Below are 17,906 nucleotides of genomic sequence, written 5' to 3'. Positions count from 1 at the left end.
GAAGACTGTTCCAGCGGTGTGCTCTCCCCCCCCCCCCTGGGACGACAACCTCCGCTGTCTGCTCGCCACCTTCACCCATGTATCTTCGACACGAAGAAGAAAAGAGGGGAATCCGGTTTCCAGATCTGAAACCGGTATAGCAAACGACATCATTAGGCACGAGCGGCCATTTGTACGTCATGTCGTGACCGAGTACCTCCTTTCTGACCGGTTCGCGACTTCTCAGCTGACCACATGGTGCTCCGGGGAGAGACTTTTCAAGCCGTCGTTCTGCGTAAAAACTCCGTTTTCCTAGGGAAATAATTTGCTTCCTGGGGCAAAGAGGAAAACTCGGCTGGTATTGTCCCTGGCCGAAACCCCTGGTGTCCTGTAGCACACCGGACCACGCACGAGGCGACTAGACTTTTCGGGGTTGGCCTTGGTTGCTTCTGAACAGAGTTTTCCGTTACTGCCTTCATCTACGACCTTCCTTGTGGCACTCGTCTTCTCCCTTTTGCTGCTGGTTATCTAGGGTTTCTTTCATGGAATGCCGCATCGCAAATACATTGAGGATGCACTCGGATGTGTATTCCAGCTCTGCTTCTGTCATCTCTGTAACATCCGGGGTGCGTACAACGCGCTGACCAACGACACCAGCAGATTCCCTTCAACACCTACGACTCCTGTGAAGCAAGCCCATGAATTCACAGCTCCATTCTCGGAAAACCGGAGCCTCTTGTCTCTTCTGTCTCGTACTGTCTTCTCTAGCAGCCCACACGCCATCACCGCCAGTGGCTCCTCCTTTTGATGTCTTCCACCTCTTCATCCTTGTCGTCTATTGTCACTCTCTACTAACAGCACTTGTCGAAATGGATCCGCTGTCTGCTCCGCACCTCTCCGCAGGAGAGGGGGCGAGAAGAGCGTCTGTAGCCGATCCGCGTCTGACAGCAGATCCAGCCGGTGAATCTCAAGCTGGGCCACAAGCTGATGCAGCAAGAAATTGGTGGCATTTCAGTCAACAGCAAAGTCTCGGAGCGACTTTAGCGGCTGGTACAGCAAGAGCTAGTTACATGGAGGGATCAGCAGACGATGGAGGGGATGGGAGAGATCCTGCACGAGTGCAAGATGAGAACTTCTGTAGTATCTTCATTCATTTTTTACAGACATTCAAACACACCGATCCTGAAGATGATTGGATGATGGAAGAGGAGGACGACGGTAGTGGCACCCAACAGGGTCGGGGAGATGGAGCCAGAGCTTCGGTCATAGCTGACCTTCCTAGAGATATTGCAGGTGAGCCATAGGAAAGACGTGATCCTGAGTTTGACGGTCTCTACAGGGAGAACATGAATATCCGCTCAAAAACCATAGTAGTAGAAATCACTCAGCACGTCACGTGTGTTTCTGTAGATCTAAAGGCACACTAGAGGGCGACGAGTGGAATTCATGCCAGTCAAGGGAAGATCCGACTAAATAAAAAGCCAGGGTTGTCCCATGAGTATTAACCTGAACCCACTCCGTCTACTTAGCAACCGGAAAGCCTACTCGAGTTTATTGTCCATGGCTGCATATGCGTGTATGTCTATAGACGATAGGTAGCCCGGGAATGATAGCTATCGCAGTCGATTCGTTTTGGCGTTGTTGTCTTCCTCTGACTTGCAGAGTCAGAGAACACCCGTCTTTTCTTTTCGAGCCATGTGTATAAAATGCATGCAAACGAGTCTCACAAACAAAACAGTGCCGTCTCCTGTGGTTACAAACACCACACGGATGACTTGAGGCTTTACAGCACATCCACACCTGTGTGTAAGACACTGGGTGTGGGTGTCGTACAAGAGGGCTCTACTCATAGGCGCGCGACTCCTAGAGAGCGAGAAGAAGAATTACCCAATACGCCGCTCACTTCCTAGGCCAATCAAGGCGCGCGAACTGGTTGTACTGATGAAGTCTTCTCATAGTTAAAACTTTTCTAGCACAGTCTTGTCTTCTCATCATGATGGGCACTCTCATTACTTGTTTGTATTGGTCGAATGAAAGCCAAGATAACTTCTTTCTTCTTTCACTCCGCAAGCCGACCAATAGAGATGCTAGTTCATGAGTTTTCACTCTAACTGACTCACGCATAGAGTACAACCACATACACACATGTACCTTCCCATAGAAGCTTTCTCTCTACCTATCTCCGTGTGAAAAAGAACAAGAGAAGTGTCGTCTCTGTCATGCGGTCGAAGGATGAGGGACCCTTCGTGGGATGCCGTAGAAAAACGACTCTTCGGTGGGTGTAACGTATGTCTGTCTATGTCGCATGCATCCACCCCGTCGGTCCAGCACTCTTTTGCGTGAGTACACCTACTGCTTATCCGTTCATACACTTTATAACACAGTCAAACAAGGCGCAGTCCATCTCATTATACCCTTCCTACCTTCTTTAACCTCGCTACTCTCCTGTGTATATAGAAGACACCTTGCACAACCATGCTACGCTCACTTAGCTCCTTGTGAACAATAGGGGTCACTCTCTCTCTCCCTATATATATAGTACTCCTTTCGCTATAGATTTGTGTAGTACCTATCATCGTTTACGTATAATTATTTCTAAATGTAGGGTCATTTGATTGAAGGCTCAGGTCATCCCTGTTTTCTGTTCCGTAGGTTAGTAGTGGTGTGTGTATGCTTTCGCGAAGTTTCTTCGGCTTCTTTCTCTTCTTCTGGTTCTAGGTTGTTAGTCTGTCTCTTTCTTTTGTGTGTCTTCTCCTTTCTATTTGCTTGTCTTTAGAAGCGTATTATATGCGCTTGATGGCACGTCTTATCCGGGAATCGCACGCACGGCGTACTTTAGTTGTGAAACTCGAGCATGTAGCTCAATGGCAACCACAAGGAGCTCCAGTTCAGAACGCTGGCATGCGTTTAGCTGAACATATACGAAAGAACTATATTCGGTAAGGTGACAACAATACAGCCCGTGTGTATTCAAAGCTTTTCTCTTCCAAACGGAGAGATCGACGACACCAGAGGTCTTCTTCTTTCTGTCCTTCCTTCACTTTCGTCGTTCTTCAACTGTCGGTCTTCATTAAGGAAGGAAGAAGAGTTCTCTGTTGAGAAGTGGCTATCATATGAAAGTACGCAGTTGCGTCCTGGTATGATTTGCGTCATCTTGTTTAACAGACCTTGGGTGTATCCTCTAGCCCAGTAAAAAACGTCGAAGAGAGAGGGAGAAGAAGAGAAGTTCTTCAAAGTGTTTTAGGTTGTCTATCGTTTTAACCATCCATCGTTAAAGACCGTCCTTTCTGGGGTCAGTATGGTCATGAGAGAGATAAAGGCGACACTTGGAAATATCTTCATCCATTTATTCTATTTCACTTTACTTTCTGCTTGTCTCCAATCTTTGTATCTATCTATCTTAAGTCTATCTATCTGCAATCTATCTTTGTCTATCTGTTTGTCTATTTCAGAATTCGCGGAAGAATTCAGGATTCTTTTCAAGTTCTGATGGAGAAGCTAGCACAGCAGATGAACGCACCTCAGCTCACGTACTTCCTTCAGATTGTTGATGTCCCTAAGTATATCTACGGGTAAGAAAATAATATGCAACGATAACGACATCATAACATCCAACAACTCGTCCAATATCTCTGTTTCACTTTTCTTTCTTCTTTATTCTAGAGCGTCCAAGTATCTTTCCTGTCTCTTTCGTTTCTCCCATGATTTTTCCCTAACCTGGAGAGAGAGAGAGAGAGGGGGGGGGGAAGTTCGAGCCAAGCAGAAGATGATTGGAGAGGTGTCATCTCTTCAGTTGACTGAAGTAGTTTCTTGTCTATGTCACGTGCGATCGGTCTCTTGTCCACCAACGCACCTCACCGTTGAGGTCGCTAGTCATGTGGCTTCTTTACTCTCTTTGTATGTGGGAAGGGTAGAAGCTTTTTCGTCTCTCAGTCGTCTTGTAAGTAGGCGCCATTCATCTCGTCACACGTTGCGTAGTCCATAGTACAAGAAATCCTTCATAGATAACAGTTGTCCTGCACGTAGCACTCCTACCTGCTACTAGTCAGGAATAATGCGGATGATATGAGAGGCTGCTGTACCGATTGCTTCAATGAAAGAATTTTCTGTATGAGACCTTCTTTCTATGCCGTCGTCTATCTGGGTTTCCTAGCGACGTTCTCTACACAAAGCAGCTTGATAGCTTTCTAGCTATATCCCTTAGTATATTCATTCCTCATTCTTTCTTTGGGAGAAGGTAAGGGATGTTTATTGCTGCTTTCTCTCCTGCGGAAGAAGAATGGGAATGCCCCTATCATTCTGTCGCGGGTTTTGCCAACCACCCGATCATCTCAACGTCTACTCCTCCATAGATAGATAGATCAAAGACAAGCAGATAGATTGAAGATAGATAAACAGTTAGAGTATAAAGATTGATAGATAGATATGCGAATTGAAGATCGGCCCATAGGTAGATAGAAAGTCCAGGGGGGATAGATAAGAAGATCGCAGAAGTCTTCATCGCAGCAGCAGCAGCATCATAATAATAAGCGCCGTGCACCATATCAATTCATGTAGACGCAAGGTTCATAGGTGTTGTTGTGAATCATGAGTGACAATGTTGGTTTCAAGTCACACTCAATTTCAAATAAATAACAACCCCCAACTCTCCCCTGCTTTGCTTTCTGTGTATGGCTGCTGCGGTCCTTTCTTAACAGCATTGGAAGTATACGGTGCAGTATGCTAGGCAGTCTTCTGAGTATCAGAGGGCAAGTAACGCGAACTACGGATGTCCGGCCTGAGCTCTTGCGGGCAGCCTTCAAGTGTTTAGAGTGTGGCAACATAGAGATGGATGTGGAGCAACACTTCAAATATACACAGGTAAAGGAAAGACGTTCTATACAGTGTTTTACATTTCTCTTCTTCTATACATGAAACCTGCCCTGATGATTCGTGTCTCATGCAGGAAACTCCAACCGTCTTCTTCTGTTTCTCTCCTGGTGATGGTGTTACCGTTGCCTAACACGGTATACGTATGCATCGACTCTTCGTTCTATGAACTGAAGTCTATATCTCCTTCGTTTCGTACGTGGTAGTCTACGTAAACCTCTCATATCCACACAGATTCATCCTCTTCATCTGCCTTATCTCTCTATATGGATAGATACGGGTGTAAACAGAGAGAAGGAGAGATAGTCGATCCCCACAAAGGAAAGATGTGTACAACAAGCCAAGTCTCGTCTAGGACTGATGCCTGTCTGAAGGGTGAAAACAAGGTCTTTCTCCCTCATCAGCATGTAGAACAATCATATCCTCTCTTCTTTTTTCTCCTTCAGCCTCGACAGTGTCATGGAGTCAACTGTAACAACACATCTAGCTGGGAGCTCCTATTTGATCGCTCGCACTTTGGCGATTGGCAGAAGATTCGCTTACAGGAGCCATCCAATTCATCATCGACTTCTTCTTCTGCAGTTCCTCGGTCTATAGAGGTGATTCTTCGTCACGAGTTAGTCGATTCTGTTTATGCGGGGGACGTCGTTATCGCATCCGGAGCTCTCATTGCTCTTCCCGATCTTTATCCTCTTTTCAAACCAGGACAGCTGGGAAGGTGAGTTTGTTTTCATGTCTGCATGCACTTCGAATCAGGTGTGTGTCTACTATGCGTGTGTATGGTGAATTCGCCCAGGTAAATGTACATACGCATGACTGGATGAGAGGTCTGAAGACTCGTAAATGGCCGAAGTGTGTATTCTTCTGGAGTGAGGACAGACAAAGAGAAGAAGAAAAAGTAGACACTCAGTTCACACCCCCATCAAGCAGAAAAGTTGTAGACAACAATAAAGACGAGGGGAGGTCCACAGTCATATATATATATATATATACATGTGCACATGTAGAAGGCATGGTACACGTAGGTCTATCTCTATGTGTACTGTGTAGAAGTCGAGCCAAATACATCTGTCGACCTCTCTGTTTATAATATACGGAGTTCATATACATAGCTGGACTTCTGCATCTATTATATCTCTATGTCTTTTAGGAGAGAGGAACGAGCCGAACCCGCCTGTCTGCCTTTGTTGTGAAGGGAGGCCACGTCCTATGTATCTTTTCTTTTGACGTTTCATAGGAGTCAGCAACATTTCCGAGGGGTGATGATTCCATTGTATGCGGGCTGTATTGGTGTGTTCAATGAAATGTCTTCTCTCGTACAAACTTCGTTTCTATGCAGTCGCCACCCATCCCTGATCCGAATGTCTGCGATGTATCTGCGTGATCTGGCTCTACACTCTAGCTCAATGAGCACGTTATTAACCAGTATTCATATACTTCATTCTTTGTACGTAGAATGTCTAGTCGACTTTGTTCTCGGATTACCTCAGACCTAGTGTATCTACTCGAGTTTCTTCTTCAGAGGCAGGGGAGAGGAGATCATCAGCCAGTGCTGTCTTTCTTCTTGAAAGAGATACGTGTCATTGCGAAGCTTAAGTTTGTCTTCTCTCTCTCTCTTTCCATCCAACTACTTCTCTGTTTCTCTTGTCTATAGGCGAGATCGACCTCGTCGAAATGAAGCAGGGGTTGGAGTGACACCATTGACAGGATTGAAAGGACTTGGCGTACGAGAGATGAGCTTCAAGATCTGTCTTTTAGCTGTCGATGTACAGACAGAGGGAGAATCTCGTAGAGAGCAGGTCAACCAAGATACTAAGGAGGTAAGGGTCCTCCAGGCTTAGGAAAAGGAAGTTCTTGTTGCTGCTCCGATGATGTATAGAGGCCTGGATAGCTATAGCAGAGTAGTAGTTGCTGTCTTTATCTAGACGTTCGAGGAGAAGCCAGACATAGTGCTTGGCCATCTGCTTACCTTCAGAACACTTGCTGTACTTTCTGCTCCTTGAAATCGATACCCCTTGTTGTGGTGTATGTGTAAAAGTCCTCGGGATGGCAAAGTTTTCTCTCTCTCCTTTTTGATTTATACTCATCTTTTGCGTCGTTCTACGGGTGGGAGTTCAGCGAGGCGACCCCCCCTCAAGGATGGAGAACCGCACATGCTGCCGTCTTATAGACACAGTCGGTAAAGGAACATGTAGTTGCTAGGACCCGGCAGGCGCGTCTGTCCACTCTCGTCCTCGGGGTGGCCGCGCGTGCGCCATCGCATGTAAAAGACGAGCGTCGCAAGTAAAGCCGTTGTATTTGGATTCCTATGAAGAGGAGTACACGCCGCCACCGTGTGAGTTCGACGTATCTTTCCATCTACGTAGCGTCATGACACATATTAAAGATCCCGCCTTTCTGTTGAAAGGTTATATGAGATATACAGGAGCAGTATATTCTATGAGGACAGGTATACCATCTACCGTGCATGCATAGAAACCACGGACTGTCTTGATTCAAAGTATGAAGTGAAGATGCAGACAGAGAGTTCTATGACGATGATGAGAAATGAAGGTGTCTTCTTCGTTAGCTGTTGACTGTTGGTCGTTCTCAGTTCTTTCAAGCCTCGGATTTCCTCAATTGTGGAGCTTTTGATTGGATGAGAGACATTGCACAAGATCGATGTACCTTGGATCGACTCGCTAAATCTGTCGCACCCCGAGTAAGCTTCCTCTTTCTCTTTTACGTATCAGGCATCTTTGGAATCCACCCTCATCTCTAAATAGATGTCCTGGATAGTCTTGCCAATCTGTACAAAGGTATAGACAAGTATATCTGTCTATTCGACCGTAAGAGCCTAATAGATCACTCGGCTAGACCAGTAGTGCGTCCCACTATACTGCTGACTCACTCACACAGATGGCAGGTGACTGGTGGATCTATTGCTTCATCTTCTATCTTTAATGTCCTGTCTATCTATCTGTGTATGGAGAGATTTCTGAGCCTTCTTTTTATCTCCTCTTAACTCCCTCGGGTTGCTTTTTCTCATGTCTATCTGGACTCTGACTGACTCATTCAACGATCGCGCAGCCAAGAGTAGGCTGAGGGGTTCGTCTCTACAGAGGGGACATGGAAAACATCATTGATAGGACTCCGTGCAGCAGTTGTTTCATGGGGTGACTGTCTGCTGCAAACCTATCAGAAGAGTAGAGCTTTCATGATCTCACATGAGACTAGGTATGCTTGAGTTCATGGGCGAATGTCATCTGTCTTCAGGTGTGGGGAAACGAGGATATCAAGAAAGGTATTCTTCTTCTTATGACGGGAGGTGTACAAAAATCCACTTCCAATGCTAAGCTGAGGTATGACAGGAGAAGAACAACGTCAAAGAGAAGATGTCTCGGAGAGACGTAGCTAATAAGAGAACAAGTCGGATCCCTCCTTGTAGACAGAGGAATGTTCATCAGCTGTTGCCATACAAGGTGTAATTCTGTCTATTTTCTTCATGGCTTGTCTAGATAGAGATAGATACATTAAAGATAGACAGACAGATTCAAGATAGGGAGATCTTAGGTACCCACATTGCAGATCGATGGATAGACTACAGGTGCACAGATAGAGAGATTAACGACAGGTAGATCACATGCAGATTCTCTTGGGTATGACTATTCTTCGATAAGGAAGATATATGAGAAGGACAGATGACAGATTTCCAGAGTGAGTTCACAGTCCGTGGATGATGCTTTTGACGTCGGTTTTTGTACACAAAGAGCTTCACTTCGATCTCCCGCGCACAGCGTGTACTTACTCATGTTGAAATCCGCGTGGGCTTCTGTGCATGTCTCTCTACATATGCGGTCTATGCGTGTGCATGCTAGTGTTCCCCCCCAATGGGGAGGTAGTCCCAGACGCGGTACTTCATAGAGAGACCAACTGTACATATTCTGCTTCTCTTGCAGTTACCTCAACTCCCCAGAAACAACCACATATGTGAGTACACACACACATGTGTATGTCTATGTTTAGACACACATGTGTAGCGTGATGAGTATGCACAAGTATGGTGGTGCTACAAGGTCTACTGAAGAAGGCGGCTTCGCGCTGTTGGAGCCAGTCTGGAGTTTTCAGCGTGACGAAGTCTTTCCTGTTGCGCGTGCGTTCTGTTTCTTCTTCCTAGAGGAGATATCAACATGTGCATTGTGGGAGATCCATCGACGAGTAAAAGTCAGCTCCTAACATGGGTAGAAAGCTTCGCTCCTCGTGCTGTCTTCGCCTCTGGGAAAGGAAGCACAGCAGCAGGTCTCACAGCTGCAGTCGTCAGGTAAGGTGTACACGTGCATGTATGAATGTGCGTATTTATAGAAACGGATGTATACGTATGTATGTAGATGTATGTATGTATGTGTATGTCAGTGTAAGTAGACGCGTGTCTGCATGTATGTGGTGTGTACGTATGTATCTCGACGCGCATTCTGCTCTGTCGCAGAACAAGTACCGACTTATGTGCGATTACCTCACTCCTTCTGTTGCATTATGAGATCTTCTCAACTATCTTCGTCGGCAGTTCAGATTACTTCATCGCCCTCTAATATGAAGTTCTGCGAAGAGAACAGGAACCGGCGACTAGATAGAAAAAGAAGAAAAAGACACAGGAGAGGGTCGTATCAAGATCAGTATGAGGGAGTGAATGCTACTCTCATAGTAAGTTTCCTAGCTCATGACATAGCGTGAGCTTGATATATGTATACACAGGTATGAAGACAAGCATAGGAAGGGGTATAGAAGAGAATCGAAGGGGTTTTCGTAAACCACCTATGACAGTGTGGGGTAAGAAGAGGTTTGCTGATAAAGTGTGTGTGGAGATCTTGTCTCTTCTCAGGGACGCAGACCAGAGTGATTTTGTTCTCGAGGCTGGTGCTCTCATGTACGCGGACCAGGGTAGGTTTGCATGCGCCTTCCGCTCTGTCTATTTCCATGCACTAGGACTGTGCGAAGTTCGTTTTGTACGCATCTTCTCTTCACACTCTTCTACAAAGAAGAAACAACGTGTCGTGTGCTTACGCAACGTGTACGGAGCTATATCTGTCCTCTGCAAGTGTTTGAAGAATAGAACGCGACGGTGCAGGAACAGATGGTGTGATGGAATGATCCTATTTCTTAATTCGGACAATGTCTCTATTATAGTGAAGTAGAGCGAAGGTGGGAAGAACCCGTAGGTTCACTTAAGAGACTACTTAATGAGGCTAGACACAAGCACAAAGATTTTGGGATGGATGGAAAGATGCTAGGCACTATTGAAACAAGATGTCTTAAGATAGGACAGAGAGATCTTTGAATAGCATGCAATGCTTAAGAGATCAAGCCGCGTGCATTCCATAGCTACCTGCACACATCTTTCTCTTTCCAGGATTCTTCTTCCTTCTTCAAGTGGTGTCTCTCCTTGTGGAATGTTTAGCTCAGCTTCGTATCTCTCTCTGCAGACAGCCATAGAAATTCTCTTTCCTGTACTCATCCACACGGGTGTGGAAGGAAGTTATGAGTTTTTCAACGTAACATTCCTCTGCTGTTACCTTTTTGATTCAGTTTGCCTCTGAAGGTATTCATTCCTCTATCTATGTGATCGACGACGATTGCATCCGTCCCGTTCTTAAGTCAGATTGATAGAGCCAGGTATTCACTCACTCCTAGTGATGGAGGGTGGCTCATGAAGAGATAGATATATAGATCAAACAGATAGATAGATAGATAGAAGGGGAAGGCGGGCTGGTTTGACGTAGAAAGGCAGAAAGGTATCCGGTGAGTCCATGAGGATCAAGAGTGAGAGGAGCGGAGAAAAGGTCGGTAAGACGCATTCTGCCCGGCGGTATCCTTGGAGAAAGAAGGGATAGATTTTGAAGTATATGATCTTGACGGCGACGAGACATCGTTTATTCTGCTTGTCTTTCTACAGGAATTTGCTGCATTGATGAGTTTGATAAGATGGATGAGAAAGATCGTGTAGCTATTCATGAGGCAATGGAGCAACAGACTATCTCAATCTCCAAGGCAGGCATCCAAGTAAGAAGAGTTCGCTCCCATGTGACGCAATTATCATCTCTGATGAGAAGTTACACGGCCTATCATCATCTTTCTCTCTATGCACTTTGATGTCTGAGACCTGTACACAAGTTTCTTCTTTTTGTGGGTATTCAAGGTCTTACGCATGCATAGACCTGTGCTATTTAAATCTCTATGTATATATATGTATATGAACCTATCTGGATCTACCCGGGTGTCCTGTACACCGGGATCTCTATCTCTCTATTCATCCGCCATTCCCTATCTATCTGTCTAAATCTCCCTTGCTAAATATGTATAAACATATTTTCAATAATCTGTCTATCTCTATATGCATCAGTTCGCTGTATACCTACATGTATCTGTAGCTGGTGAAGGTAAAGCGACGGCAGATACCGTGGTGATTTGTCTCTCGGCTTTTACTCAGGCGACATTGAATGCTCGTGCATCAGTGCTAGCTGCATGCAACCCGAGGTTTGGACGATACGACAAGAGCAAGAGCTTTGCAGCCAACGTTAACATTCCCCCTCCTTTGCTATCTCGTTTTGATCTTTTCTTCACTCTCATCGATGAAGCAGACGAAGTTCGCGATCGGGCTGTCTTCGATCACATTGTAAGGATCCGGATAACTGATGGTTTCTTCTTTTTCTTCTGATTCGACAGTCTCCTCTCTGTCTTCTTCGCGCGTCATTTCTTATCATCTTACGCATGTGACAGTTCTAAATTCATCCTGCCTTACGTAGAAGCTCTTTGTACTAGGTAACTATGGTGTGTACGTAGAAACTCTGTATACTACGTATTTGCCATGTGTGCGCAGAAGCTCTTTATACTGGATATCTACCATGTGCATCTTGAGGTCTAGTCTCGGCTAGGTCCTACCACGAGTCCCCCTTCTTCTCTCTTATGCTTGTCGTCATGATCGCGAAAGAAACAAGTAACGAGAGAGAAGACAAACGAACAACTTCCATAGGAAAGTGTGAATTCCAGGGTGATACATCACCAAGTGCGCCGCGGGCGCATGCAACTCGTACCTGCATTACGGGAGTCGCAATATGAGAACCAGTGCAGTTCGGTGATCTGAAAGAGAGTTGTTTTCTGTTCACTGTGGTCGCAAAGCGAGTACCCTTCTCACAGATGTCTCATGTTTGCTCGCAAGAGGTCGTCGCCGGTCTATTTGTTTTTGCGTATTGTCAAGCTGAGACCTCAAACACACGGACGTAATCGCATGTGGTAATACTCAGAACATCAGCATGGCCCACGCCAACCACAGTCAAGCAAAAAGCATCTCTTCTGTTTTCTTTCTATGTGCCCGAGTCCCCATCCTTAGACCTCACGCGCCGCGTTTGCAAGTCTACAGTAGAAGGTATAGAGAGAGAGACGTGTACGCATATGTATATACGCATACGCCTATATATATGTATATGTAGGAATACAGGAGGTGAGAGAAAGAAGTGTATGGTGCTGTTACCGAGTCATGTTTTTATGTTTCGCATATATACAGTCTTCATACCATCTTTGCGACAGCGCCCGTGAGGAAGCTGAGCGTGAGAAGGCAGCTGAGAGAAGATCAAATGAAGAGGGCCTTCTTACACCAGACGAACTTCGAGTGTACATACAGTGCGCTCAAAAACTCAAGCCTCTCTTGACTGGTAAGATATTTGTCACTCCCACTTCACTCTCCTTCTGACTTGTATCCAGGAAACAGTGGACAGAAAACGTACTCACTTCAGCTGTACATACACACATGCCACATGGAAAAGCTGAGTCAGGTCGTCTGTAGTAGGACCGTCAATCTCACGCAGCGAGCATAAGTATGAGTCGCCACTTGGTGAGTTTCATTCTCTTCCTAGATACTTTTTCTTGTCACCGGAGGGCAGGAAAAAGCTGCCAGTGTGTCTCAGAGGCTTGTGTTGTGATCGGAGAGGTAACGCAAGAAACCCATATCCTAGAGTGTGTGTCCTTTCTCAGGAATCTTCTCCAAGACACATTAGGGAAAGACAATGAGAATAAAAATTTGCACTTCACGGAGCTAAAGTTGGGAGCCTCTCCGGTTTCACAGAAGAATCAGTGCTTCCCTATAACACAGTCCTATCTAGAAAAGCATATGGGTATACGTCAGCATCGTCATCATTCATGTGCATCTGCTTGTGTACGTCTTCTCATTCTCGTCGATGGTGTGTACACACAGCCCTGAGCCCAAATATATCGGCCTGGGAGCAGGTGTACGTGTACGATGTTTCGTTACTACTAGTCAAGACTGCTCACGACGGTACACATACGAAGCTCACATGTATTCATACATACGTACGTATTCATACGTATAAGTACGTACACACATCTTCTCAGCGATTTGAGTTAAGTGAAGGGCGCGTCTCTCGCTCTTGTTCAGAACAATTTACTTCCGTAGAGAAGAAGAGCTTGCTCGTTTTGCGCATGTGTATTTGTCTTTGTGAATGTGAATTCGCATCATTGTGGGTTTCTTAGATGAGGCAAAAGCAAAGCTTACTGAGACGTACGTATCTCTACGCCTCATGGACGGACAGCCAGGCATGCAGCACAATATGCGAATGACAGTTCGACAGCTTGAATCTCTTGTTCGGCTGTCAGGTAAGCAATAAGGAAATCCAGAACACTGTGAAGAAGTCTTTGCCTCTATACCTACCTCCTCTCCCCTATCTTTGTTCTTCTGTCTCGAAATCACACGCGGCCTATAGAGAGGACGCAGTTTTTCAGTCAGTTGTCTTCTCTCCATCTTCAATCACAGTGATCTTTACAGTTTTTTGGCCTTCTCGGTGTTCGGAGAAATACTTCTTCTCTTCGCCTCAAGATGATGCACTTCTTTGTTTCTCTCTCCATGTGTACAATCTTTTCTCCACTTCCTGTCTCACCGTCTCATTCCGGGACGTGTCTGTAGAGATTTTCCTTACATCAGTAACTCCCTATATATGATAAGCAGCGTATTCCACGCACCACGTGCACTCAGTCCATGAGGGTGGTTTCTTGTATATACACACGCGCTCAAGAAAGTAAGTTCAAGTAAAGAAATGCACATACATGAATACATATTCGTACATACATGCCTGTGTGCAGATCTCCACGTAATAGGAGAGAGAGTTGTAATATATATCCAAGCACTGGAGTGCCTATGAGAACATACAGGTTGAAAGGACATCTGTTCTGTGCGGGGGTGCGAGTGGAGCATGCACACAGATGTCGTTATTCTTCTTCCTTCTCTTTCTTGGCAGAGGCCGTAGCGCGTCTGAAGTTTTCTGATTTTGTGGAGGTTGAGCACGTTCGAGAAGCTGTAGACATCTTTAGAGCCTCTCTACAACGTATTGTCTATACTCAAGACGTCGTACTTCAAGAGGCGGACGAGAAGACTCCTGATGGAGATGATGGAAAGAAAGAAGCCGGGGAACAAGATGAGCAACAGGGAGACACGAGAGATGACAGTGGGAGGGGAGGGGATGGTTCAGATCATAAACCTCGTCAAATTCGAATGTCTCAACAAGATTTCAGAAGAATTTCTACGCAGTTAGTTGAGTACATTAGCCAACTAGAAAGAGAGAAAGAAGAAAGAGGCGAAGTGTTTGAAGGTGTGAAAAGCTCTGCTGTTATCGAATGGTATGTCCCCACCTGTCTCTGCATGCTTCTTCAACACTAAATGTATATGGAGGTCGGAGAATAAGGAAAAGTGTAGATGAGAACTGTCTTTAGAGCTTTTGAGAAAGATTGTTCTATCGATTGTCATGACAATATCATCTCACTTAAACCTGCAATCTCAGTTCGTTTCTCCTTTTATAGACGGTTGTACTTGTATCTTTTTCTCGGCGTGGAGAGGGCTGTCTCTCTTTGATAACTTTGTCTAGAAGAAGATTCTATGATGTTGAAGAAACACGTTCTCATTCTAGATTCATATAGTGAACCTCACTCCTGGACCGGACAAAAAAAAAGAAAGCATTGTCATCTACTCGACTTTTTTCTATACTTTTCGCTCGCTAGCCCCTTTCCTTGAACTGCAAGAGACAGAAAAAAGAAGTTTCGATAGGAAATCGCCCTTATCACTCACTGTGCCTCCAAGTGTACATACACGGGTTTTTTTGGTATGATGGTGGGGACTATATGGACATCTTCTTGGATGATGTACGCCTCTTACCCCCGTTGGTTTTGCTGTAGATACTGGGACGTGACAATCAGTTGTTCTTCCCAGAGAGAAAGGGAAAAAGAAATGTAGGCAGATACTCTTACTAAAGAAATAAAGATGGGAGAAGCAAAAGAGATACGTGAGAAGGATTCTTGGGTGCGTCAGCCTTGCCTCTCCTTTTACACAAAGTCCTTTCTTCTTTTTCTTTCTTGCTATCTTCTCTTTTGTTTCGCTTCAATCCCCACAGGTGTCTCGTACCGCGGTAGTATGATGTGTGCCCTTTCTCGATCTCTCTTTATACAAAGTCCAAAGACAAATCCTCCTTGCTTTCTTTGTCTCGCACCTTCTTTCTCTCTGCAGGTGGCTGGATGAAATCATGCAGTGCGATGATGTAGGCGAACTCGAGGAGTGGGGAAGGAAACTTCAACTGATTATTCAGCGTCTTATTGTTCACGAGGGATTTCTTGTGGTAAGTAGTCTTCTTTGAAGAAAGAAAGAAAGAAAGAAAGAAGAGAAACCTATATGAACAAGTAAAGAGAAAAGTAAAGACAAGAAAAAAGCAGAGTAGAGCGCTCATTCTTCTATGTGCTGATCAGTTTCGCAGATGTTGAACGTCTTCGACCTTATCTAGAAGGGGAAGATTCTTCCAGTTGACTCTTCAAGACGTAAGATGTTTCCATGTCATACCTGGTCTGGTAGATCTGCTCTCGTGTGTAGGGGGGAGGGGTAGGTGGATAGTGCACACACACACACACACACAATGCTTTTACTGACTTTCTCTATACCAGTTTCGTTCTTTTGACAGTTTTGTTGTTCCTCGATTGTTTTCTTTCGGTGTACCTTGCTCGTCACAGGGAGATCCAGTCTCAGAAGAAACTCCGGGAGAACTTCTTCTACGCGCACACCCGAACATGTCTGATGATCAAGTGCGTCTCTGCTGGTCAGGCGGTTCAGCACGTAGAGCTCCCCCACCTGTCGCATCCTCTTTTGGATATCGTTCTTTCGAAAGGACGTCTGGGGAGCAAGATATGGATGAAGAGAACAACGATGCAGACTTACCTAGTGAAGCTTTCGACCGGCTACAACAGTAAAAGAAGACGATAGATGATACAGAAAGAAAAGAATTGAAGGCAGAAAGAAAGAGAATAACTCGATGATATCTACAGGAAGGAAAAGCACTAAAGATTCGGTTACAAGAGAGAAAAACTGGATGAAAGAGGGGGGAGAAGAGACGAATACGAAGGCTGAGGTTATTTTTGAAGTGAAGATTACAGTGAACTGGTACAGATAAGGATGGTGAATGAAGCTTTTCAGATTCAAGGCAGCTGAGGGAACACAAATCTTGAGAGATATGCTCATGTGCGTGGAGGAAAGGTACGCTTGTGTCTTCAGGGTGTCACATTTTGTGCAGAAGCAAACTATGAGCAGTGCTGTTGAGTCGTTTTGACACCGAAGAAAGCTGAATGCATAGTGTGCAACCCTTTCTGTCAGATCTCTTTAGCAGGATAGACAACTTTGATTTTTTTGTTGCCCTTCGCTCTCCCCACCTCATTTGATACTTAGTAGAGACGGAGCTCAGAAAAGCGTCTTCCCGCTTCGGAGAGTTGAACGACGCACATACTTCCGAGGCATGTCAGGCAAAGAAGTCTTCGGAATCGCGTGGACCGCGGGCACTGGTTGGGCGGCAGGAATATAAGAACAAGTAATTCGCTGCATTGCCTTAGCAAATGAATAGGACCGAGGTGTCAAGCCGAACCTCAGGAATCTTCTCGAAACCCCGTATGTGCCCGGAGACCGGACGACACAATCTCGCGACGTTTTTTCCGTGTGCACTTCTGGATTTGTATGGCATATCTTCGAATGCTTCTGTTCCAAGCGTGCGCGGTAGATGGACATGTGGCGCAAAGTGCTCCTAGGTAGGTGCGGGTGCTACACACGGTTGTCGCTTGCGAACGGTGTGCGAACTTCTCTTGATTCTTCGGTGACGGTGTCAAGAACGCCGACAAGCCGCAACCACCGCAGTCCCTGACACACGAATGTGAGTGGAACCCGGCGTTCCTTGTGCTGTGGGGAGGAATTGTGATTGGAAAATGGAGCCGTCTTTTTAACTCAAAAAGGGAGTGGACCTCTGCCGTGGGATATCTTGTTTAATCTTTTGAGAGACAAGGACTGAACGCTAGTAATATCTGGTGTCGTTGCCTGGAGAAACGGTGGTTGCTTTTGAGCACTGATGTAGGCTCCGTAAAGCCTTCCTCCCGCGCGTTCTCTAACTAAATGCCTGAGGACGATTACATCATCAGCGCCCATGTGCTGTCAGAGCGAATGAAGTCCGAGAGCAGTAGTTGCTGCAGCGCTTCCTTGCACTTCGGGTGGGCTCGGACTGCACGACGCTGCTCTGATGCTAGGAGGCTGTTACAGTAGACAGTCAAAATGCTTAAGGTTTGATATATCATTTTGCTGGGAGTCCGCAGTAGCCGGTCCTCTGCTCGATGTACGTAGTCGCATTTACCTTTCCAACAGAACACTTTGTACAGGTATGGCTCAGGCTTTGTTAACTACCTTCCTTTCGCACACCTGTCTGCGGGGGGCACTGCCGGCGACTCTACTGCTTCTGCCATTCATTCGGCTCACAGGCATACGCCGATAAGAGAACCGCCGAAGCTGTGAGGCACGCGAGCTACAAAAAATCAATAGCTCAATCTGCAGATAAGGTGCCTGTCTTCATTCTTCGAGATTCTGAGGTGTCAACCGTATCGTCAGCACACGATCAAAGGTTGGGAACTGCTCGGCAGCTATCTTCATAACATGCTCCCTAATGTAAGACTGTGACTCATGGAACGCCAACAACGCCTGAGGCGCCCTCCGCGCGACGTGTCGT

General features: G+C 45.7%; 1 protein-coding gene across 1 annotated transcript; it reads left to right on the top strand.

The window, feature by feature from the left end:
• Positions 1-18: 18 nt before the first annotated feature.
• On the top strand, positions 19-17,288 carry CSUI_003563 (dna replication licensing factor). The gene is made up of 17 exons (XM_068063759.1): positions 19-1,272; positions 2,756-2,918; positions 3,432-3,551; positions 4,677-4,839; positions 5,295-5,566; positions 6,503-6,668; positions 7,442-7,549; positions 8,104-8,189; positions 9,005-9,148; positions 9,707-9,765; positions 10,778-10,884; positions 11,312-11,497; positions 12,386-12,533; positions 13,369-13,491; positions 14,130-14,508; positions 15,389-15,497; positions 15,883-17,288. The coding sequence occupies exons 1-17, from the start codon at positions 678-680 to the stop codon at positions 16,117-16,119; spliced, it is 3,165 nt and encodes a 1,054-aa protein (XP_067924265.1). The 5' UTR covers positions 19-677; the 3' UTR covers positions 16,120-17,288.
• The last annotated feature ends 618 nt before the right edge of the window (positions 17,289-17,906 follow it).

This window comes from Cystoisospora suis (genome assembly GCF_002600585.1).
Source record: "Cystoisospora suis strain Wien I chromosome Unknown contig_1615, whole genome shotgun sequence".
Classification (NCBI taxonomy): Eukaryota; Apicomplexa; class Conoidasida; order Eucoccidiorida; family Sarcocystidae; genus Cystoisospora; species Cystoisospora suis.
This window is presented reverse-complemented; position numbering and strand designations above follow the sequence as displayed.

Bases quoted from the DNA above. Each gene is read 5' to 3' on its own strand.
- CSUI_003563 (XM_068063759.1), top strand. From the start codon at position 678: ATGAATTCACAGCTCCATTCTCGGAAAACCGGAGCCTCTTGTCTCTTC. The intron at 10,885-11,311 runs GTAAGAAGAGTT...GCTTTTACTCAG, and splicing joins TCTCCAAGGCAGGCATCCAA to GCGACATTGAATGCTCGTGC. The intron at 15,498-15,882 runs GTAAGTAGTCTT...TGCTCGTCACAG, and splicing joins TTCACGAGGGATTTCTTGTG to GGAGATCCAGTCTCAGAAGA.